At 35.4% G+C, this 15,814-nt stretch overlaps 1 protein-coding gene across 3 annotated transcripts in view; it reads right to left on the reverse strand.

Annotated features, from left to right (window-relative positions):
• HYCC1 (hyccin PI4KA lipid kinase complex subunit 1) overlaps positions 1-15,814 on the reverse strand; it is a 76,481-nt gene that overhangs the window by 13,825 nt on the left and 46,842 nt on the right. For all 3 annotated transcript variants that reach the window (XM_056118186.1, XM_056118185.1, XM_056118187.1), the window contains exons 4-10: positions 13,039-13,218; positions 11,983-12,063; positions 11,306-11,421; positions 10,871-10,966; positions 5,618-5,734; positions 3,581-3,668; positions 2,541-2,700 (exon numbers count right to left, since the gene is read on the reverse strand). In XM_056118186.1, the coding sequence (XP_055974161.1) occupies positions 2,541-2,700; positions 3,581-3,668; positions 5,618-5,734; positions 10,871-10,966; positions 11,306-11,421; positions 11,983-12,063; positions 13,039-13,218 (838 nt within the window). The remainder of the gene's footprint in view (positions 1-2,540; positions 2,701-3,580; positions 3,669-5,617; positions 5,735-10,870; positions 10,967-11,305; positions 11,422-11,982; positions 12,064-13,038; positions 13,219-15,814) is intronic.

Genomic DNA, 15,814 nt, shown 5'->3' on the forward strand with positions numbered 1-15,814 from the left:
TCTACTCTGTGCTCCTTTCATTTTATAGTCACTTCTTTTCTCAGTCTTCTTCTGTGATTCTTTTGTAACCATAACCAGAAGCTAACCAGGTAGCAGAGTTGTGTATTTGATAAGCATAGGAAGACGGGTGACAGATAATATAGGCTACTTATTCGTTTTGGTTTGGTTTTTGGACCACTCTATGCAGTGTTCAGGACTTACTCCTAGCTGTTGGAGTGCTCAGAGATCACTCCTGGTGGGGGCTTGATGGACCATTTGTGGTGCCATGGATCAAATGTAGGCCAAGTGCATGCAAGGCAAGAGCACTATCTGCTATACCATTGCTCTGATCCTACAGGCTACTTTTTATGAATCTGTGGTCCTCAGACACCCCACGGTTTAATATTTACCTTTTAATTTGAAAGAATAATTCAAAACTACGCTTTCAAGTGGTAGCCAAAAGAAAATCTGGAAGATATGTAAAAACCTAATGGAAATTATATATTTAAGTAGCATTTACTCTTGTTTTGGTGATTAATTCCTATAAAATTTCTATTTCTGGCTTCTATTTCACCTCAGGGTATATTTCTCAAGTGCATACATGGATACACACACACACACACACACACACACGTATACCATTTTTCACACACATGTGTAAATACAACTAAACTTCAGTATTTCCCATTTATAAATGTACGTCTTATATTCCCCACTCCTAGTTCCTTATGTCTTCCTTTAAATACCAGGAAAAGAAAATGAAGAGAAATTCAAGTTCATTCTTCTGCTGCTGTAGTGTAAGTTTGGGGGCCATATGGTCACAACAAGCAATATGGTCTTGTTCATTGCCTCTACCTATTTTCACACATCAATTACCAAACAGAAAACAGATTTTTAGGGCTACTACCACATTTAATTTACCACCTGAGATTGAGTTCTTTCAGCAACGTAACTTTCACCAAAGAAATGAGAAGTATTTTACAGTATAACTACATTTTCAATATAAATAGCAGTATAATTTGTATTTAATGACAAATATTATTATATCTCTCCTATCTTTCTTAGGGACTTCCAACTGTCACACTATGTTATCTCTTTATTTATTTACTTTTTTGGTGCTGAAGATCAAACCACAGCCTCATACATGTGAAATATATGCTCTACTACTGGATCTGTCATTTTTTTTTTTAAATATTGAGAGATAGAGAAGGGAACACCAAGTAAAGGGTATTTGGTGGACCAGCTTGGGATGGGTGATGCGAGCCGAATGTAGACCACAGATCGAACACAATGGCCACTCAATGCCTCTAGTGCAAACTGCAACACCCAAAGGAAAGAGAGAACAAAAGGGAATGCCCTGTCAGAGAGGAGGGGGAGGATGGGTAAGGGTCGTGGGAAGATATTTGGATCACTGATGGTGGAGAATGGGCACTGGTAGAGGGATGGGATCATTGTATGACTGAAATGCAAGCACAAAAGTTTGTAAGTCTGTAACTGTACCCCATGGTGATTCACTAATAAAAAAATTTTAAAAATAAAAAAAGATTGAGAACAATCCTTGATTAATCAGATTTTCATCATTCTTTTTTGGTATGTCATCATCTAGACTTCCTAAACAGGGGCAATAGTAACTGTGCCCATCGTTTTATTTCATTATGAATAACCACATTCTAACTTTTGTGTGTTTTCTGGAGGCCACAGAGACAAATAAACCCACAAGAAGACTGCCATGCTTATCTCAGGGAATACAAAGAAGTAAAAAGAGAATAGATTTTTTGGTACCCTAGTTTACATATTTGCTTGTGGCAAAAGACGTGTTTTTGCTTTACATTCTAATGGTTACCTCATAGGCACTGATAATAATGTTCTTCTCTTCTTAAACTAAGTCTTGCCAGTACAGAAATTTTTAGGTAGGAGAGATTATAAAAAGAATGAGCAATTAAATTTAGAAAGTATAAATTATAAGAGAAAGGAGGGAAATGAGAAAGCACTACCAAAGCAGGTCACTCAAATGAACTTACAGTAGAACATTTAAATAATATGAAGCATTCAAAAATAAATCAAACAATCTTAGAAAAAAGTAACTTCTAGAAAATGGAAATGCCTCGAGCTCCACTAGTATTTGGGCTTACTTTACCAGGATATTCAGAAGAATAGATTAAATTTCTTACAAACTGTTCTGCTCAGGATACAAAATAACTTTCTAAGAGTTGGTTGAAATCAGGAACAAAAATATAGAAATATTTGCAAATAGTTATAAATAGAAACCCAAAATATCTGATTTTTTATATGCACTTTCTACTCTCCCACATCATTAAAGAAGACTTTAAAGCTAATATAATTTAAAAACAAATTTTCATTCATATAAATAATGTAAGGACTCCATTTCTTTATTGCTTGTTGCTTGTAGATAATAAATTAGCACTTAGATGATTTAACAGCTCTTTCTTCCACGCCACATGAAATTATTTACTAGTGTTGGAAGTTAAAGCAATGTAAGAACAGAGAAAAATGTGATGGAATCAGCAATTCTTTAATTTGAAGAGTTGTCTATTTCTTACCATGTCTTTTCCACCTATGACCTCTTATTGACATGCTGGTTACTGCATTTCTTGATATTCTAGAGGAAGTTGGTGTAATTTCAACTTGAATACACTTTGTACCCTCCTTACTAGATTTCATGGCACCATGAGGCAATGAAGCCTTTATTGCATTAGCAACCTAGGAAGGAAACATGATTTAAAATTGATATCAACAAATGTATTACTCTATCCTTAGCTAAAACAAGATGTCAGTTTTAACAGGTATTTAGAAAGAATACTTTCTCCAAGGTATTTCCCGTAGAATAAGGGCTTAAGAATTTAAACTCAAGTTAAAGTTCAGAAGGAAGCTTATAGTTAAAAGAATACAAAGTAAAAGTTAAAATTCTAATAGAGTAAAATATATTTTCAAATGCCTAATGCTAATGAATAAATGCATCCCTAGCATATCAAGAATATATCTGCTAGATACCTGAAAATTAAATAAATAAAATCTTCAAATTCTATTATTTTTTTTACATTTGGGGGGGTGTGGTGGACTTAAGCAACACTAAGCAGAACCAGGGGCTACTCTCAGCTTGGAGCTCAGGGCTACTCCTGGCTGTGTTCATGTGACTATGCAGTGGCAGGAATCACACCTAGAAATCCGGCATGCAAAACATATGATCTAGCCTTCAAGTTATTTCCCTGGTCTTATTTCATATTTTGACCTTCTATGGGGTGGAAGGGTGGGGGAGGGTGGCACAGGCAGGGCGCAGATTTATTGCTGGTTCTGGTTTCAGAGTTTGTTCTCATGGGTCTTGAAGCCCCATCATGTGGTGTCAGGGATCAAACAAGGGTCAGCCAAATTCAAGGCAAGTTCCTTGACCACTGTACCAATTCTCTTGCTCCATTTTAGCCTTTTAAATGTAAAATTTTAAATGTAAAATTCACAATGACAGAAACATCAATCACTAATGACATTATTAATTCACTATAAAAAGATACTTCTCAATTTATAGTTCTAAGTCAAGAAATTTTAAATTCAAAATTATATTTAAAAAAATATATGAGGTACCTACCAGTAATGGCTCTGGATATAAATCCAGCTGGGCTCTGTATACTACATCATCCAATGCTTTTTGAGCAAGATCCCATTCTCCATTATAACTATAAAATTAAATGAATTAAGTAAAGTCAAACTAATTATTTTAAATTAGTTCTATAATTTGACAAAATAAAATTAGAAGCTCACTGAGGAAAACAATAGGTAAATTAACACATTACTTAGCATTCCTCCCTCCTTAAAAATACATCTTTTGAATATTTTAATTCCTTTTGATTGTATTTAAGAGCCTATTAATAGCAAAGAAAAGTTTATACAAGTACATTTCTTCTCTAAAGAACAAGTCTATTTAAAGAACAAAATTCAAAAAAGCTAAGATAATCTCAAAGCATTTTACATGTTCAAAGCAAGCTAGAGCATAATAAATTACATACCTTAGAATACTGCTCAGAACATTTTCTGGTCTGAGTACTCTGTAACTCCCACATTTTTCTTTTTATTAAGAATATAAAATTACTATGGCTTTCGGTATCCTGAGTAGTTACTTCTTTACTTTCTAATAGTTATCTAGAAATATATGTGATATATGCTGAAAATATCAGGACAATGTATGTGCGTGTGGAGGGGGAAAGATATGTGTGAGATATGTGTGTGTGTATTTGTATGAAATTTTCAAAGATAAGGTCAGATATCTTTAAAATTGGCTAAACAATGAAAACCAACAGAGAAATAATGGTGTGGTCTCTACCAACAAAATTAAGAAATGAGAATTACAACATGAGTACAAATGAGACCTAAAAAAATAAATGCAAAAACCACTGATTTCACCTAAAAACAAGGTAAGGCAGGTAATCTACAAAGCCATCACTTTGTGCAGCTCTCAGGTCACCAAAGTAGCCAGTAACCTAAGGCAGGCAGGTGACTCTAGAGGGAACTGGCCACAATGCTAATTATTAGAAGGATACCACTGAACAATTATTAACAAATTGCTAAAAGTCAAGTGTATACAAACATGAGTATAGTATTTCTGGAAGCAGATAAAGGGAAGTTAATACCTATTCCTAAACACTTTTCCACAGACCTCCTTCAGGGAATCACAAAAACAAACAAACAAACAAAAAACTAGGAGCAGAGGAAGGGAGAACCAGACAAAGTGCCCTTGGTGATATGGTTCTGAAGAACATGCATGCAGAAAAGGCAAGAAAATCCAGCCAGAGCCCTTTCTCCTATAAACATAAGTTTTAAAGCTTTTGTGGGAAGAGCAGCAAACCTTTTCATTTTGAGTGCAGAGGTAGAGACCCATTATCACCATGAGGGAAGGAGAAAGAAAAGCAAACTCTTTCTGTGGGGGAAAATCAAATCACTCATTGCAGTATATTAGAGACCTAGGAGAGTACAGGGCCAGTGAGTGCCTTCCACTGTCTCAGCTGCAAGGACACAAGGTCTGCTGAGAACTAAAGCTGAACCAGCGCAACCCAAAACTCTCCTTTCACTTCCTCCCTGCACCAACCATGCCTAGTCAAGTCAAAATAAGAAATTAAGAATTCTACTCTGGAGATCAGGCAAGAACACAGAGAGGTGCTCTGAAGTGCTCTGAGGTGCAGACCCAAAGGAAACTGAAAAGCTGGAGCTGGAGCAATAGTACAGCAGGGAGGGCATATGCCTTGCATGCAGCTGACCCACATTTGATCCCTGTCACCCCATATGACTGACAAGCATCCCAGGAGTAATTCTGAGTGCAGAGCCAGGAGTAACTCCTGAGCATAGCCAGGTGTGGTCAAAAGATAAAAAAAAAAAAAAGAAAATTCTGATATGTTTTCTTTAAATTAAACGCTTATTTTTATGTTTTGTGTATTTTTGAATTAAAGAAAGATGAAGTGTTATAATTGGTAACAAACAATTCAAAATATTAAAAGGTATATTGTAAATAATAAAATTATTAAAATTTTGCTTCAAGTTCTTCCACAAAAATGAGCTTACAGCAGCAATAACAATATACTTTCCCAAAGAGATCAAGGCTTTTATTTATTTTTTGTATAATAAATAAACTTACAAGGCAAAATAAATCCCTGTTAACATCTGCACCATGAATCCGGAAGAAACTGGTATCCTGCTATTTATACCTTTGTATTTTCTTACATGTTGTCGAGGATACCCACAAACACAGATTCTAGAGAGACCAAAATAAATATATTTGTAAAATTTTAAGTGTTAGATTTTTTAACATTTACAAGCCAACAATGTAATAAATATGGTTTTTTTGGTATAAATTATTTATACTTAACACCATCTTACTGACTTGCTATTGATTTATTGTATGGGATAAACTATACCTCACAGCACATACCAAAAGAGTTTTAATGTCATTCACACTATCAAATTGATACCCACTACCCATTTCACTCACCCCTCTTCTCCTTCTACTCTGATAATGACTATATTTTCACACAGTTTCCAAATTGTTTTGGTTGTAATTTGCTAGCCTGTTTACTTTTGATTACTCCGAGTTCACATATGAAAGAAGCTATTCAGTAACTGTCTTTCAGGTTGAGTTATTTCACTTAGAAATAACTTCAAGTTCCATTCATGTTATTATAAGATTTGATCTCTTAAGAGTAAGTGAACCAGAGTTGGTTCCCAGTTGTGTTCTCTGACATATGAAGACACAACTGGAAGGCAGCTGCCACAAGCCTAGAACAGGATTTTTATGAGGATCCGAATATGCCAGCACCTTGACCCTGGATTTCCCAGTCTCCAGAACTGTGAGAAATAAAGGCCTATTGCAGTTGCCACTCAATCTATGGTATGGTATTTGGTTATAGTAGCCTTAGATGGCCAAGGCAGAAACTGAAAGAAATTAGTTGTGCAGGAAATAAAACCAACACAAATTTTGTCTGCTATGGGAAGACTTATTTCCAAACTTGAATCTACTACTCTTATTATCTAGTTATCTAAAGAAGCAACCTAGAAAAACATTTCTTACACCTTACATCCCCCCCCCCCACCCTCAAGGGCTGGAGCGATAGCACAGCGGTAGGGCTTTTGCCTTGCATGCAGCCAACATGGCCGACCCAAGTTCAATTCCTCCGCCCCTCTCGGAGAGCCCGGCAAGCTACCGAGAGTATCTCACCCGCACGGCAGAGCCTGGCAAGCCACCCGTGATGTATTCAATATGCCAAACACAGTAACAACAAAATCTCCAATGGAGACGTTACTGGGCCCGCTCGAGCAAATCGATGAACAACAGGAGGGCCTTTACCTTTACCTTTACACCTTACATTTACACTTTTATAATAAAGAATAGATTGTATCAAACAACAATGGTAGGGAAAATCCTTCAACAATTCTAATCCCACTGTGGGTTTTCAATAATACATATGTCTAAAGCAACAGCAGATAAAAACTGAATTCTTTTCTATATTGTAAAATCACAAATGTGGATTTAAAAGAATTGTGATGATATTAAGGTGAAAATAAACAAAATGCACACACATGCACTCAAACACAGACCCATTATAACAACTGACATGAAAAGGAATTCTAATGAGAACCTGCAACTTCATTTTTGAAATGTTTACATACCAAATAAGGGTTTCCCCCACCCCTATCATTTAAGGAGCCAGATAAATTAGATGCCTTAGAAAGTGGCAGCTATGGAATTTGACCTTCCAAGTACACATGTATCTTTATTGAACTTAATTATAATAATGTCAAATTGCCACAATCTCACCTAAGGATTGCTATTTGCTGTCAGTTAAAAATAAAATCTAAATACATTTATTTTCTACTGGGTACACTGTCTATTTTTTTTTATAAATGCAGTACAATAAACAGATTATTTAATAACACCCTCCCCCAATCAAGATCAATGAATAAAAGCTAAGACTGTTTTTTTTTCAATCAAGTCATTTATTCATTCAGTAAATACTTAAGTACTATATTTGGGTCTGATCCAACATGGCCGACCCGAGTTCGATTCCTCCGCCCCTCTCGGAGAGCCCGGCAAGCTACCGAGAGTATTTGATATGCCAGACACAGTAACAGTAAAGTCTCCAATGGAGACGTTACTGGGCCCGCTCGAGCAAATCGACGATCAACGGGAGGGCCTTACCTTACCTTACGTTCTTTAAAAAAGCAATAGAAAGTAAAAAATGTGTAGAAACTATCTTAGAAAGGGACAACGGCTGTTTTCCTCATTTTTATTTGGGAAATAGTCCCTCCCTGTTTTTCTACTCTGTTTTAAATAGTGAGGGAAAGAGAGAAAAAAATCATCAATAGAGCAGAAAAGGGAAAGAAATAGAGGAGAAAAGAAAAAAATGTAAAAATTATCTACATAGTAATAAACACTTTTACCCATTCTCATTCTTCTGTCCTTTTAAATAAGAAGCCATATAAAGGTTATACAGTCCATCACACAAAAATCTTGTTTAAGTAATTACAGAAAGACTATTTTGTTTGTTTTGAGGTTATGCCCAGCTTTGCTCAGGGCTTCTGGCTCTATGCTCAGGGATCACTCTTGGCAGGGCTCAAGGCACTCTTCACTGCTCAAGCAGTGGAGCACTGAACCTGGTTATCCAGTGAAAGTCAAGTACTATCTCTCTGACCCTGAAAAAATTATTTTTCCTAGGCTGTGAAGAATGGACAAGATTTATATAAATAAAATTAGCTTACAAACAAAATAATAAGCAATGAAAAATCAACCATAGGATCTTTCAATACAAAATAACTTATAAGTTATACTCTAAAACTACTACACAGTAATAACAAACAGGTAAAAGAAAAAGCTGCCATTTTGTATGCAAGAAACTCTACTTTTTAAATAATACTATTGAAAATAACAATGGTTTAAATAAAAAATTTTTAAAGGAACTGTCAATTAACAAACAACAAAACAGATACACACATATAAATTTGGTTAGGAGGAAGAATCCATAGAGGTTCATTTGCACAAAAGTGTACTTAATGAACAGCATATAAGAATAATCTATTCAGATGGTTCGAAGATTTGGTATAGGGGTATGAAGAGGGTTAATTAAAGACCTACAGGAACAAATTAAGCATTCATTAGTCATTCATAGTGACTCATCAAGCGAACAAAATGAATATCTGAAAGAGAATTTACCTTGGTAGCATAGTATAGCTTTGTCTTTAATATTAAGTATTCCACATCAAAAGGCAAGATAACCCACCATAAAGCCGGAGAGATAATATAGTGGATAAGGTGCTTGTCTTGCATGCAGCTAACCAGGGTTCTATCCCAGGCACCCCATAATGTCCCCTGACCACTACCAGGAGTGGTATTTGAGTGCAGAGCCAGGAGTAAGACCTGAGCACTGCCAGATGTGGCTCCAAAAGCAAAAACAAAGAAACAAAAAAGATAACCAACTAGAAAATAGTATTCTGTTAAAAGGTCTGTCCAAATAGTGAAAAAAATTATTTCCCCAAATTTAAAGGACTCTACCATACACTAGTAAAAGATATTTGTAATATGTAACATTAGTGAATAGGTAGATTCCTTTTAGAGGGCCATTTATAATGTTTAGCATGGCAGAAAAATAAAACTTGTTGACTAAAACCCACTCACACTATGTAGGAGGAATACACAGCTATCAAACTGGTCAATCATCTGAACCAAGAAAGCAAAGCTTGTAGTAACAATATATTTTTGCTCAGTAGAATGGAGTGTATGGGTGGGTGGATGGTGGGAAGTGTCCAAGTGTTTTTTAATTTCTTTCACATTACAATCAGAAGGTTTTAAAAAATAAAATGGGACACACTTCTCACTGAATGTACTTTTATGCATTCTTTCTTCTGCATACATCAGTAAACAATTTTGGCATAATCATCATCAACTAAACTGAGCAGCAATCTATCACATGGCCGTATTGTATTGAACTGTCACAAGGAATGGATATTTATAACATGGATAGTCACATTCTTTAGGAAAACTTGCTTGTTTCTAAAAATATACAATGCTGCTTCTTTTGTTTTGGGGCCACACCAATGATGCCCAGAAGTTACACCTGGCTCTGCACTCAGGAATCACTCCTGGTGATGCTCAGGGGACCATATGGGATGCCAGCAATTGAACCAGGTTGGTTGCGTGCAAAAGGTACCTTACAGTTATACTATCGCTTTGACTCTGTAAAAGACTTCTTATTCAGAATACCTACTAAACAATTAATGAAATCTGGAGTTAGGAGAAATTCACTGTCACTGTTCTCCCGTTGTTCATCGATTTTCTCAAGTGGGCCCAGTCTCCATTGAGACTTTGTTGTTACTGTCGGGTCGGCCATGTTGGCTGCGTGCAAGACAAACGCCCTACCCGCTGTGCTATCGCTCCAGCCCAGGAGAAATTATTAGGTGGAAATAGAGAATAGGATTTAAGGAAACTTAAAATTTAAGACTGCTGTGACAGACTTAATGAGAGTTCCTCATATAATTTTCTGTGGCCTAAAAGTAATTTAAGAACTATTTAAGTTACTCCATTTAAATAGTATTTTTTAAATTACTTGCACCCCTTTCCTGCCTTATCAATGTTGTAAATATTCATTTTTCTTATGGCACAGAACTTATCTAGTATTTTTCTATTAAAATCTTCCTTGGCCCCAATCCTACAGCTAGTTTTAAAATAATCTGCTTATGATTTTGAATTTAACATTTACTTATATTCTTAAATGATTTTCTAGTTCTGTGATTAGCTAGAATTGGTATATTAGTAACTGGCATATTAAAATGTTAAAAAGTAACTGTGGTAGAATGACTCTGAGAACTACAGGGTTAAGAGAGAAATTAACACTTGTTCTTTTTGAACTTCTCGTAGTTTCAGGAAAACATCAACAATAGTGTTTATTAGGAGGTCATATTTATATTATTTAATCCTTTTGTGATTAAATATTCCATTGAAATGCTACTCACTATTATATTCTTCATCATGTTTTTACTCAGTATATTTTATCATTCACAGGTAGCTTTCTATTTTTTTCCTGGGCTGAATTAAGTAATGTATTATTTTATTTAATTAGTTTATTTTGGTTTGGGGCCATACCCAGTGATGCTCAGGGGTTACTCCTGTGCTCAGGTATTACTCCTGGCAATACTCAACAGACCACATGGGTTGTCAGGGATTGAACCTGGGTCGGCTGTATGCAAGGCAAATGCCCTACCTGCTGTACTACATTTCTGACCCCCGAGTTAAGTCATCCTTTAAATAAATAATTAAACACAATAAAACTAATACATGCAACAAAGTAGCAGTCCCAGTTTCATATATTTTAGTATTATAAGTGTTCAAATTTCAATTTACCTTGAACAAATTTGGCATAGTGACTGAAGAGAAACACTGGGCATATAGGTTAAGGCAGCATTGTAACACAACAAAAGGAATGTCAACACTTCAAACCTAAAGATAAAAGAAAAGAATACTTATCATTATTTTCAATTCTAAGAAGATAACCATCAACAGACATTGGGAAGACATGCTACACAACAGGCCTCTACAATATAACTATACCAATAACAATACAAAGCTGAAAGAACAACTTCTCAAGTAACAAATGAAAATTACTTTAAAAATCTAAAACTCCAAATGATATCTGAAATAGAAAATAAGTGACAATTTGGGAAGATACATATTTATTTCACATGAAATGAGTCAGTAGAAAAAATGTTATACACAACTTATCAAACATAAGCATATGGAAGAAGAATTTAATCATCAGGCTATGATTCTACATTATACCTATTCTGTGCGGTCAGCATCTCTCTCTGGGGGTGAGGTCCACTGTACACAACTTTGGACAAACCATGCTGGGATAGTGCACTCTCAGTCAGAGCCATGGACCCGATGCTGGAAGGCTGAAGAAAAGACATTTTGATGAAGAATAGAGTGCCACTCTATTGAAAATGCTCCATTTAGAATATATGCCCTATTAAAAATGGTTCCCATGAATATAATATATCTTTAAAATATCGAGATTGCCTACTGACTTTTCTGTTCAAAGATGCAACGAGTAACTAAAAACAAAATAACAAACAGATATTAAAAAATATTTCTAACTTCAAAATTACACGATGGAAATATGTAACTGCCCTCTCTCTCTCTCTCTCTCTCTCTCTCTCTCACACACACACACACACACACACACACACACACAGAGACCACACGTTTAGACTAGTTTCATACTTCAAAAGGCAAGAAACATTTCAAAATGAATACTTTCAACAGATTGTGCTCAGATGTATTTTAAAGTTTAATGATCTTGATTTTTCTTTCATTTTTGGGAATTATAAACACTTTGTGTGATATTTGTCCTTTTTAAGTATTAATAAATTGATCATTCTTTGGCCTCAATAACCAAACCCTAATTTATAGCAACTTCAAAACTCAGAACCAATAAACTTACTGTAACAACTTACTTCATGATACACTGATGGTTTGGATAAAGATGGAATTGTGAAACTCAGTACTTTGCTATGTCCCTCTTTGTCAACTATTTCCTATTAAAGTAAAAAAGAAAATCTTAAAATATTCAATTTTCACACATAAATCTAATAACTAAATTTAAATTATTGTATAAAAAAAGACTGAAAAAACATTTTAAGTCAGCTAAAATTTATTAATAGTTACTTATATGTACCAGGAGTTAGTGTTCTAATTTTCAAATAAGTGATATAGTTTGTTCTGTTTTGTTTTTGCATTTTTGGGTCACACCTGGCGATGCCCAGGAGTTACTCCTGGCTCTGCACTCAGGAGATACTCCTGGTGGTGCTCAGGGGACCATATGGGATGCTGGGAATCGAACCCGGGTTGGCCGCGTGCAAGGCAAGCGCCCTACCCGCTGTACTATCTCTCCAACCCCAGTGATATGGTTTTAAGGCTGGCTGAAATTAAGCTATAGTACCTTAATCTTAATAACCATTGATTTTCCCCTCAAATAACATTTCCTAAATCAGTCAACATAGATGTGAAATATTAAACATGTCAGAATAAGTTCCTTAAATTTATTTTCTATTTTCAAATATACAAACCTTAAGTATCTCAAACATCATAATTATTTATACAAACAACAATAATAAGCCAAACTGTATGTTAAATCAATAGGGTAAACTCTGGAGACATTCCAGATTTTATGTAATTATTACTGATATGTTTTAGATTTTGTATTTTCTCCCAGACTATTTGTGAAGGTCACAAATAGATGGTCTATAGATATTCAACATTGATATTTTCAGATACCTCTGTAAGATAATTGAAATGGCATGATTTTCAGTCTTCAGTCAATACAAAAAAGTGTATTTACGTAATTACGTGTTTGCCTAGATACGCTCAATCTCTGTAAAGTTATTTTTGGGAGAATGAACAATGAGTCATTTGAAGCATGATAAACAAATATTACTAAAATGAAGAAAAGCTGTTTGCATTTATTTGCTTTTGCGAAGAAGAATTTTTTTAAAACTCCATTAAATACAAACCAAATTGTAAACCCCTAGAAGAAGAGCTTCAATACATCCACTGCTATGAACATTTTTGCTGGCTGAGACTGCAAGGTAGCACCAAATCAGTTCTGGGAGAAACTGCAGTGTAAATCGAAGCAACTGTTCCTCCCCACTGCGATAGAACTCAAAAAGCTGGTGACAGACAGGCTCTAGCAACTGCAAGAAAGACACAAGTTTAATTCAAGAATCTGACTTTTATTTAAATAACACTGATACATAATATATAAGAACATTTCTTCTGATTGGTAATTTTTGAAATAAATACATGCTTCCCTCTAAAAAGAGCAAAATAATCACTAGTAAGTTATTTGAAATGGCAGCCTTGCACTCTAGAGGAAAGACAAACAATACAAACAAGTATATATGGAAGCATTTTGTGAACTTCAAAATGTTCTACGAGTCAAAGGCAGGGAGTATTATTATTAAAAATATTATCCAAAATGCCAAAGAGAAAGATGAAGGGGAAACAAGGAAAGACAATCTAGAAGTAACAGAGGGCCAAGGGTGGGGTCTTAGGTCTCTATGGAGTAGAAGTATAGTATCTCCATCTATCTAAACTACTAGATTCAGTACCACTGTAAGCGAGGGGTTAAAGCACCATTAAATCTAGAAATGTAACTGTCAAGGAGTTAGACTCGGGGATGGGAGGGAATCTGGGGTAAGAGATGGAAGGGTGAGATTAGCAGAGGGAACTCTGTAAGACTGAAAATCCATTGTAAACAATGACACAAATCATAGTGTCTAAATAAAAGGGGAAACCGTCTATCTTTTAAATTTTTTTTTTTTGGCTTTTTGGGTCACACTCAGAAATGCTCAGGGGTTATTCCTAGCTCTACATTCAGGAATTACTCCTGGCAATGCTTGGGGGACCATATGGGATGCCAGGGATTGAACTCAGGGATTGAACTCGGGTCAAATGCAAGCAAGGCAAATGCCCTACCCGCTGTACTAGCTGTACTATTGCTCTAGCCCTCTTTTAAATCTCTTAACATGATTACATTTTAAGACTTTTTTTCCTTCATATTCTTTCTCCCCAATAAAACATGCCAATTCTGGTAAAACTGAACAGGGAATCCTAGGAAGTTGCTGTCATCTCTCCCTCCTGAGCAATTAGAAAGGATCAAAGAACAACAACCCTTTGCTAAATCAATATCAGCACTTTTATCAGCACTTTAGGAGGAATATTTTCTAATTATATTTTAATTTCTATTATATTATATTATATTGTATTTTAATTTCTATTATATTTTAATACATCCTAAGGAGCAGAAAGATGGTTATCATATTAAACCAGATTAAGATTTTAGAATCTAGTATATGTATAATCATATATATACAATTATATATAATATGCAATTATATATAATATACCAAACACAGTAACAACAAAGTCTCCAATGGAGATGTTACTGGGCCCGCTCGAGCAAATCGACGATCAACGGGAGGGCCTTTTATTTTATTATTATTTACACTCTTTTCACCACATTACTGAAGCCAACATAAAACAAATATACATGTGAAACCTTTTAAGCCACTACTTCAGAAAGTGTGGCCCATGTTCGGGTGGAGAGTCACAAATATTTATCAGTCCACAACAGTATAAATGTGGGCATTATGAGAAAACATTTAGAAACTACAGCAGTTGATGCTGCTACAGTGTCCAAATGGTGAGGAGCAAACTTACTGGAGAAGGCGCTGAGAAGTTGGTAGTTATCAAAATTGCATGGCATGAGTTGCAGGGTTATCAAAACTGTGTGATATGCAATTTTGATGAGTGATATTAAGTAAGTGATATGAGATATAACTCATGAGTGCCATGTATGATATCAAAACTATGTGATATTGTTCTGATATATCATTTTGATATGATATGAGTTGTAGGTTTATCAAAACTGTGTGATATAAATTGTAGGATTTTTAAAACTGCATAATATAAGTTGTAACTTATATTATTAGAACACATTTTTTAATAAAGAGGTTCATGCACCACAAATAGTTTGAGTGATACAGCTCTTAGAACATTAGTGCTATGTTCACTGTTTCATGAAAAGAAGAGATGACATGGGGATTGGTAATACAGAGATAATACAGTGGGTAGGACGCTTGCCCTGCACAAGTATGACCCAGGTTCCATCCCCAGTAGCCCACATGGTGTCCTGAGCTTCTAGAAGTGATCCCTGAGTGTAGAGTCAGGAGTCAGCCCAGCCCCAACCACCAGCTGGGTGATCCCCTCTTGCCCCTTCCAAAAAAGAAGGACATAAACCAAACTACTATAATTAGAAAATTTACCTTAAAAACTATTCAAAGTAGTCTGGTTTTGAAAATCAAATCAAAGTAGTCCTGTTAAAACATTCCACTAGAGAAATAATTTTTTTTTCTTTTTGGTTCACAACCGGCAATGCTCTGGGGTTACTCTGGGGGTGGGGGGAACTGGGGGTAGGAGGGGAGAGGAGACCATACAGGATGCCAGGGATCAAACCCGGGTCTGCATGCAAGGCAAATGCCCTACCTGCTGCACTACTGCTCCAACCCCCCCAGAGGAACAATTTTTATGTCCTTCAAAATATCAAGCAGTAAATGATAAACAAGATTTGTTTTTAAAAAAAATAACAGCTATATTTACTCTGGTGAATTAATTCTCGACGAATATGGAAAACTTGAAAAGTTTTTACTGTAGTACTTAAAATCTAAGGCCCTTCAAGAAAACAGCTTGCCTATATATGCTGTAAAAATTAAGCCTTAGCCTTTGAGG

The sequence above is a fragment of the Sorex fumeus genome, unplaced genomic scaffold (genome assembly GCF_029834395.1).
Source record: "Sorex fumeus unplaced genomic scaffold, SorFum_2.1 ptg000037l, whole genome shotgun sequence".
NCBI classification, from domain to species: Eukaryota; Metazoa; Chordata; class Mammalia; order Eulipotyphla; family Soricidae; genus Sorex; species Sorex fumeus.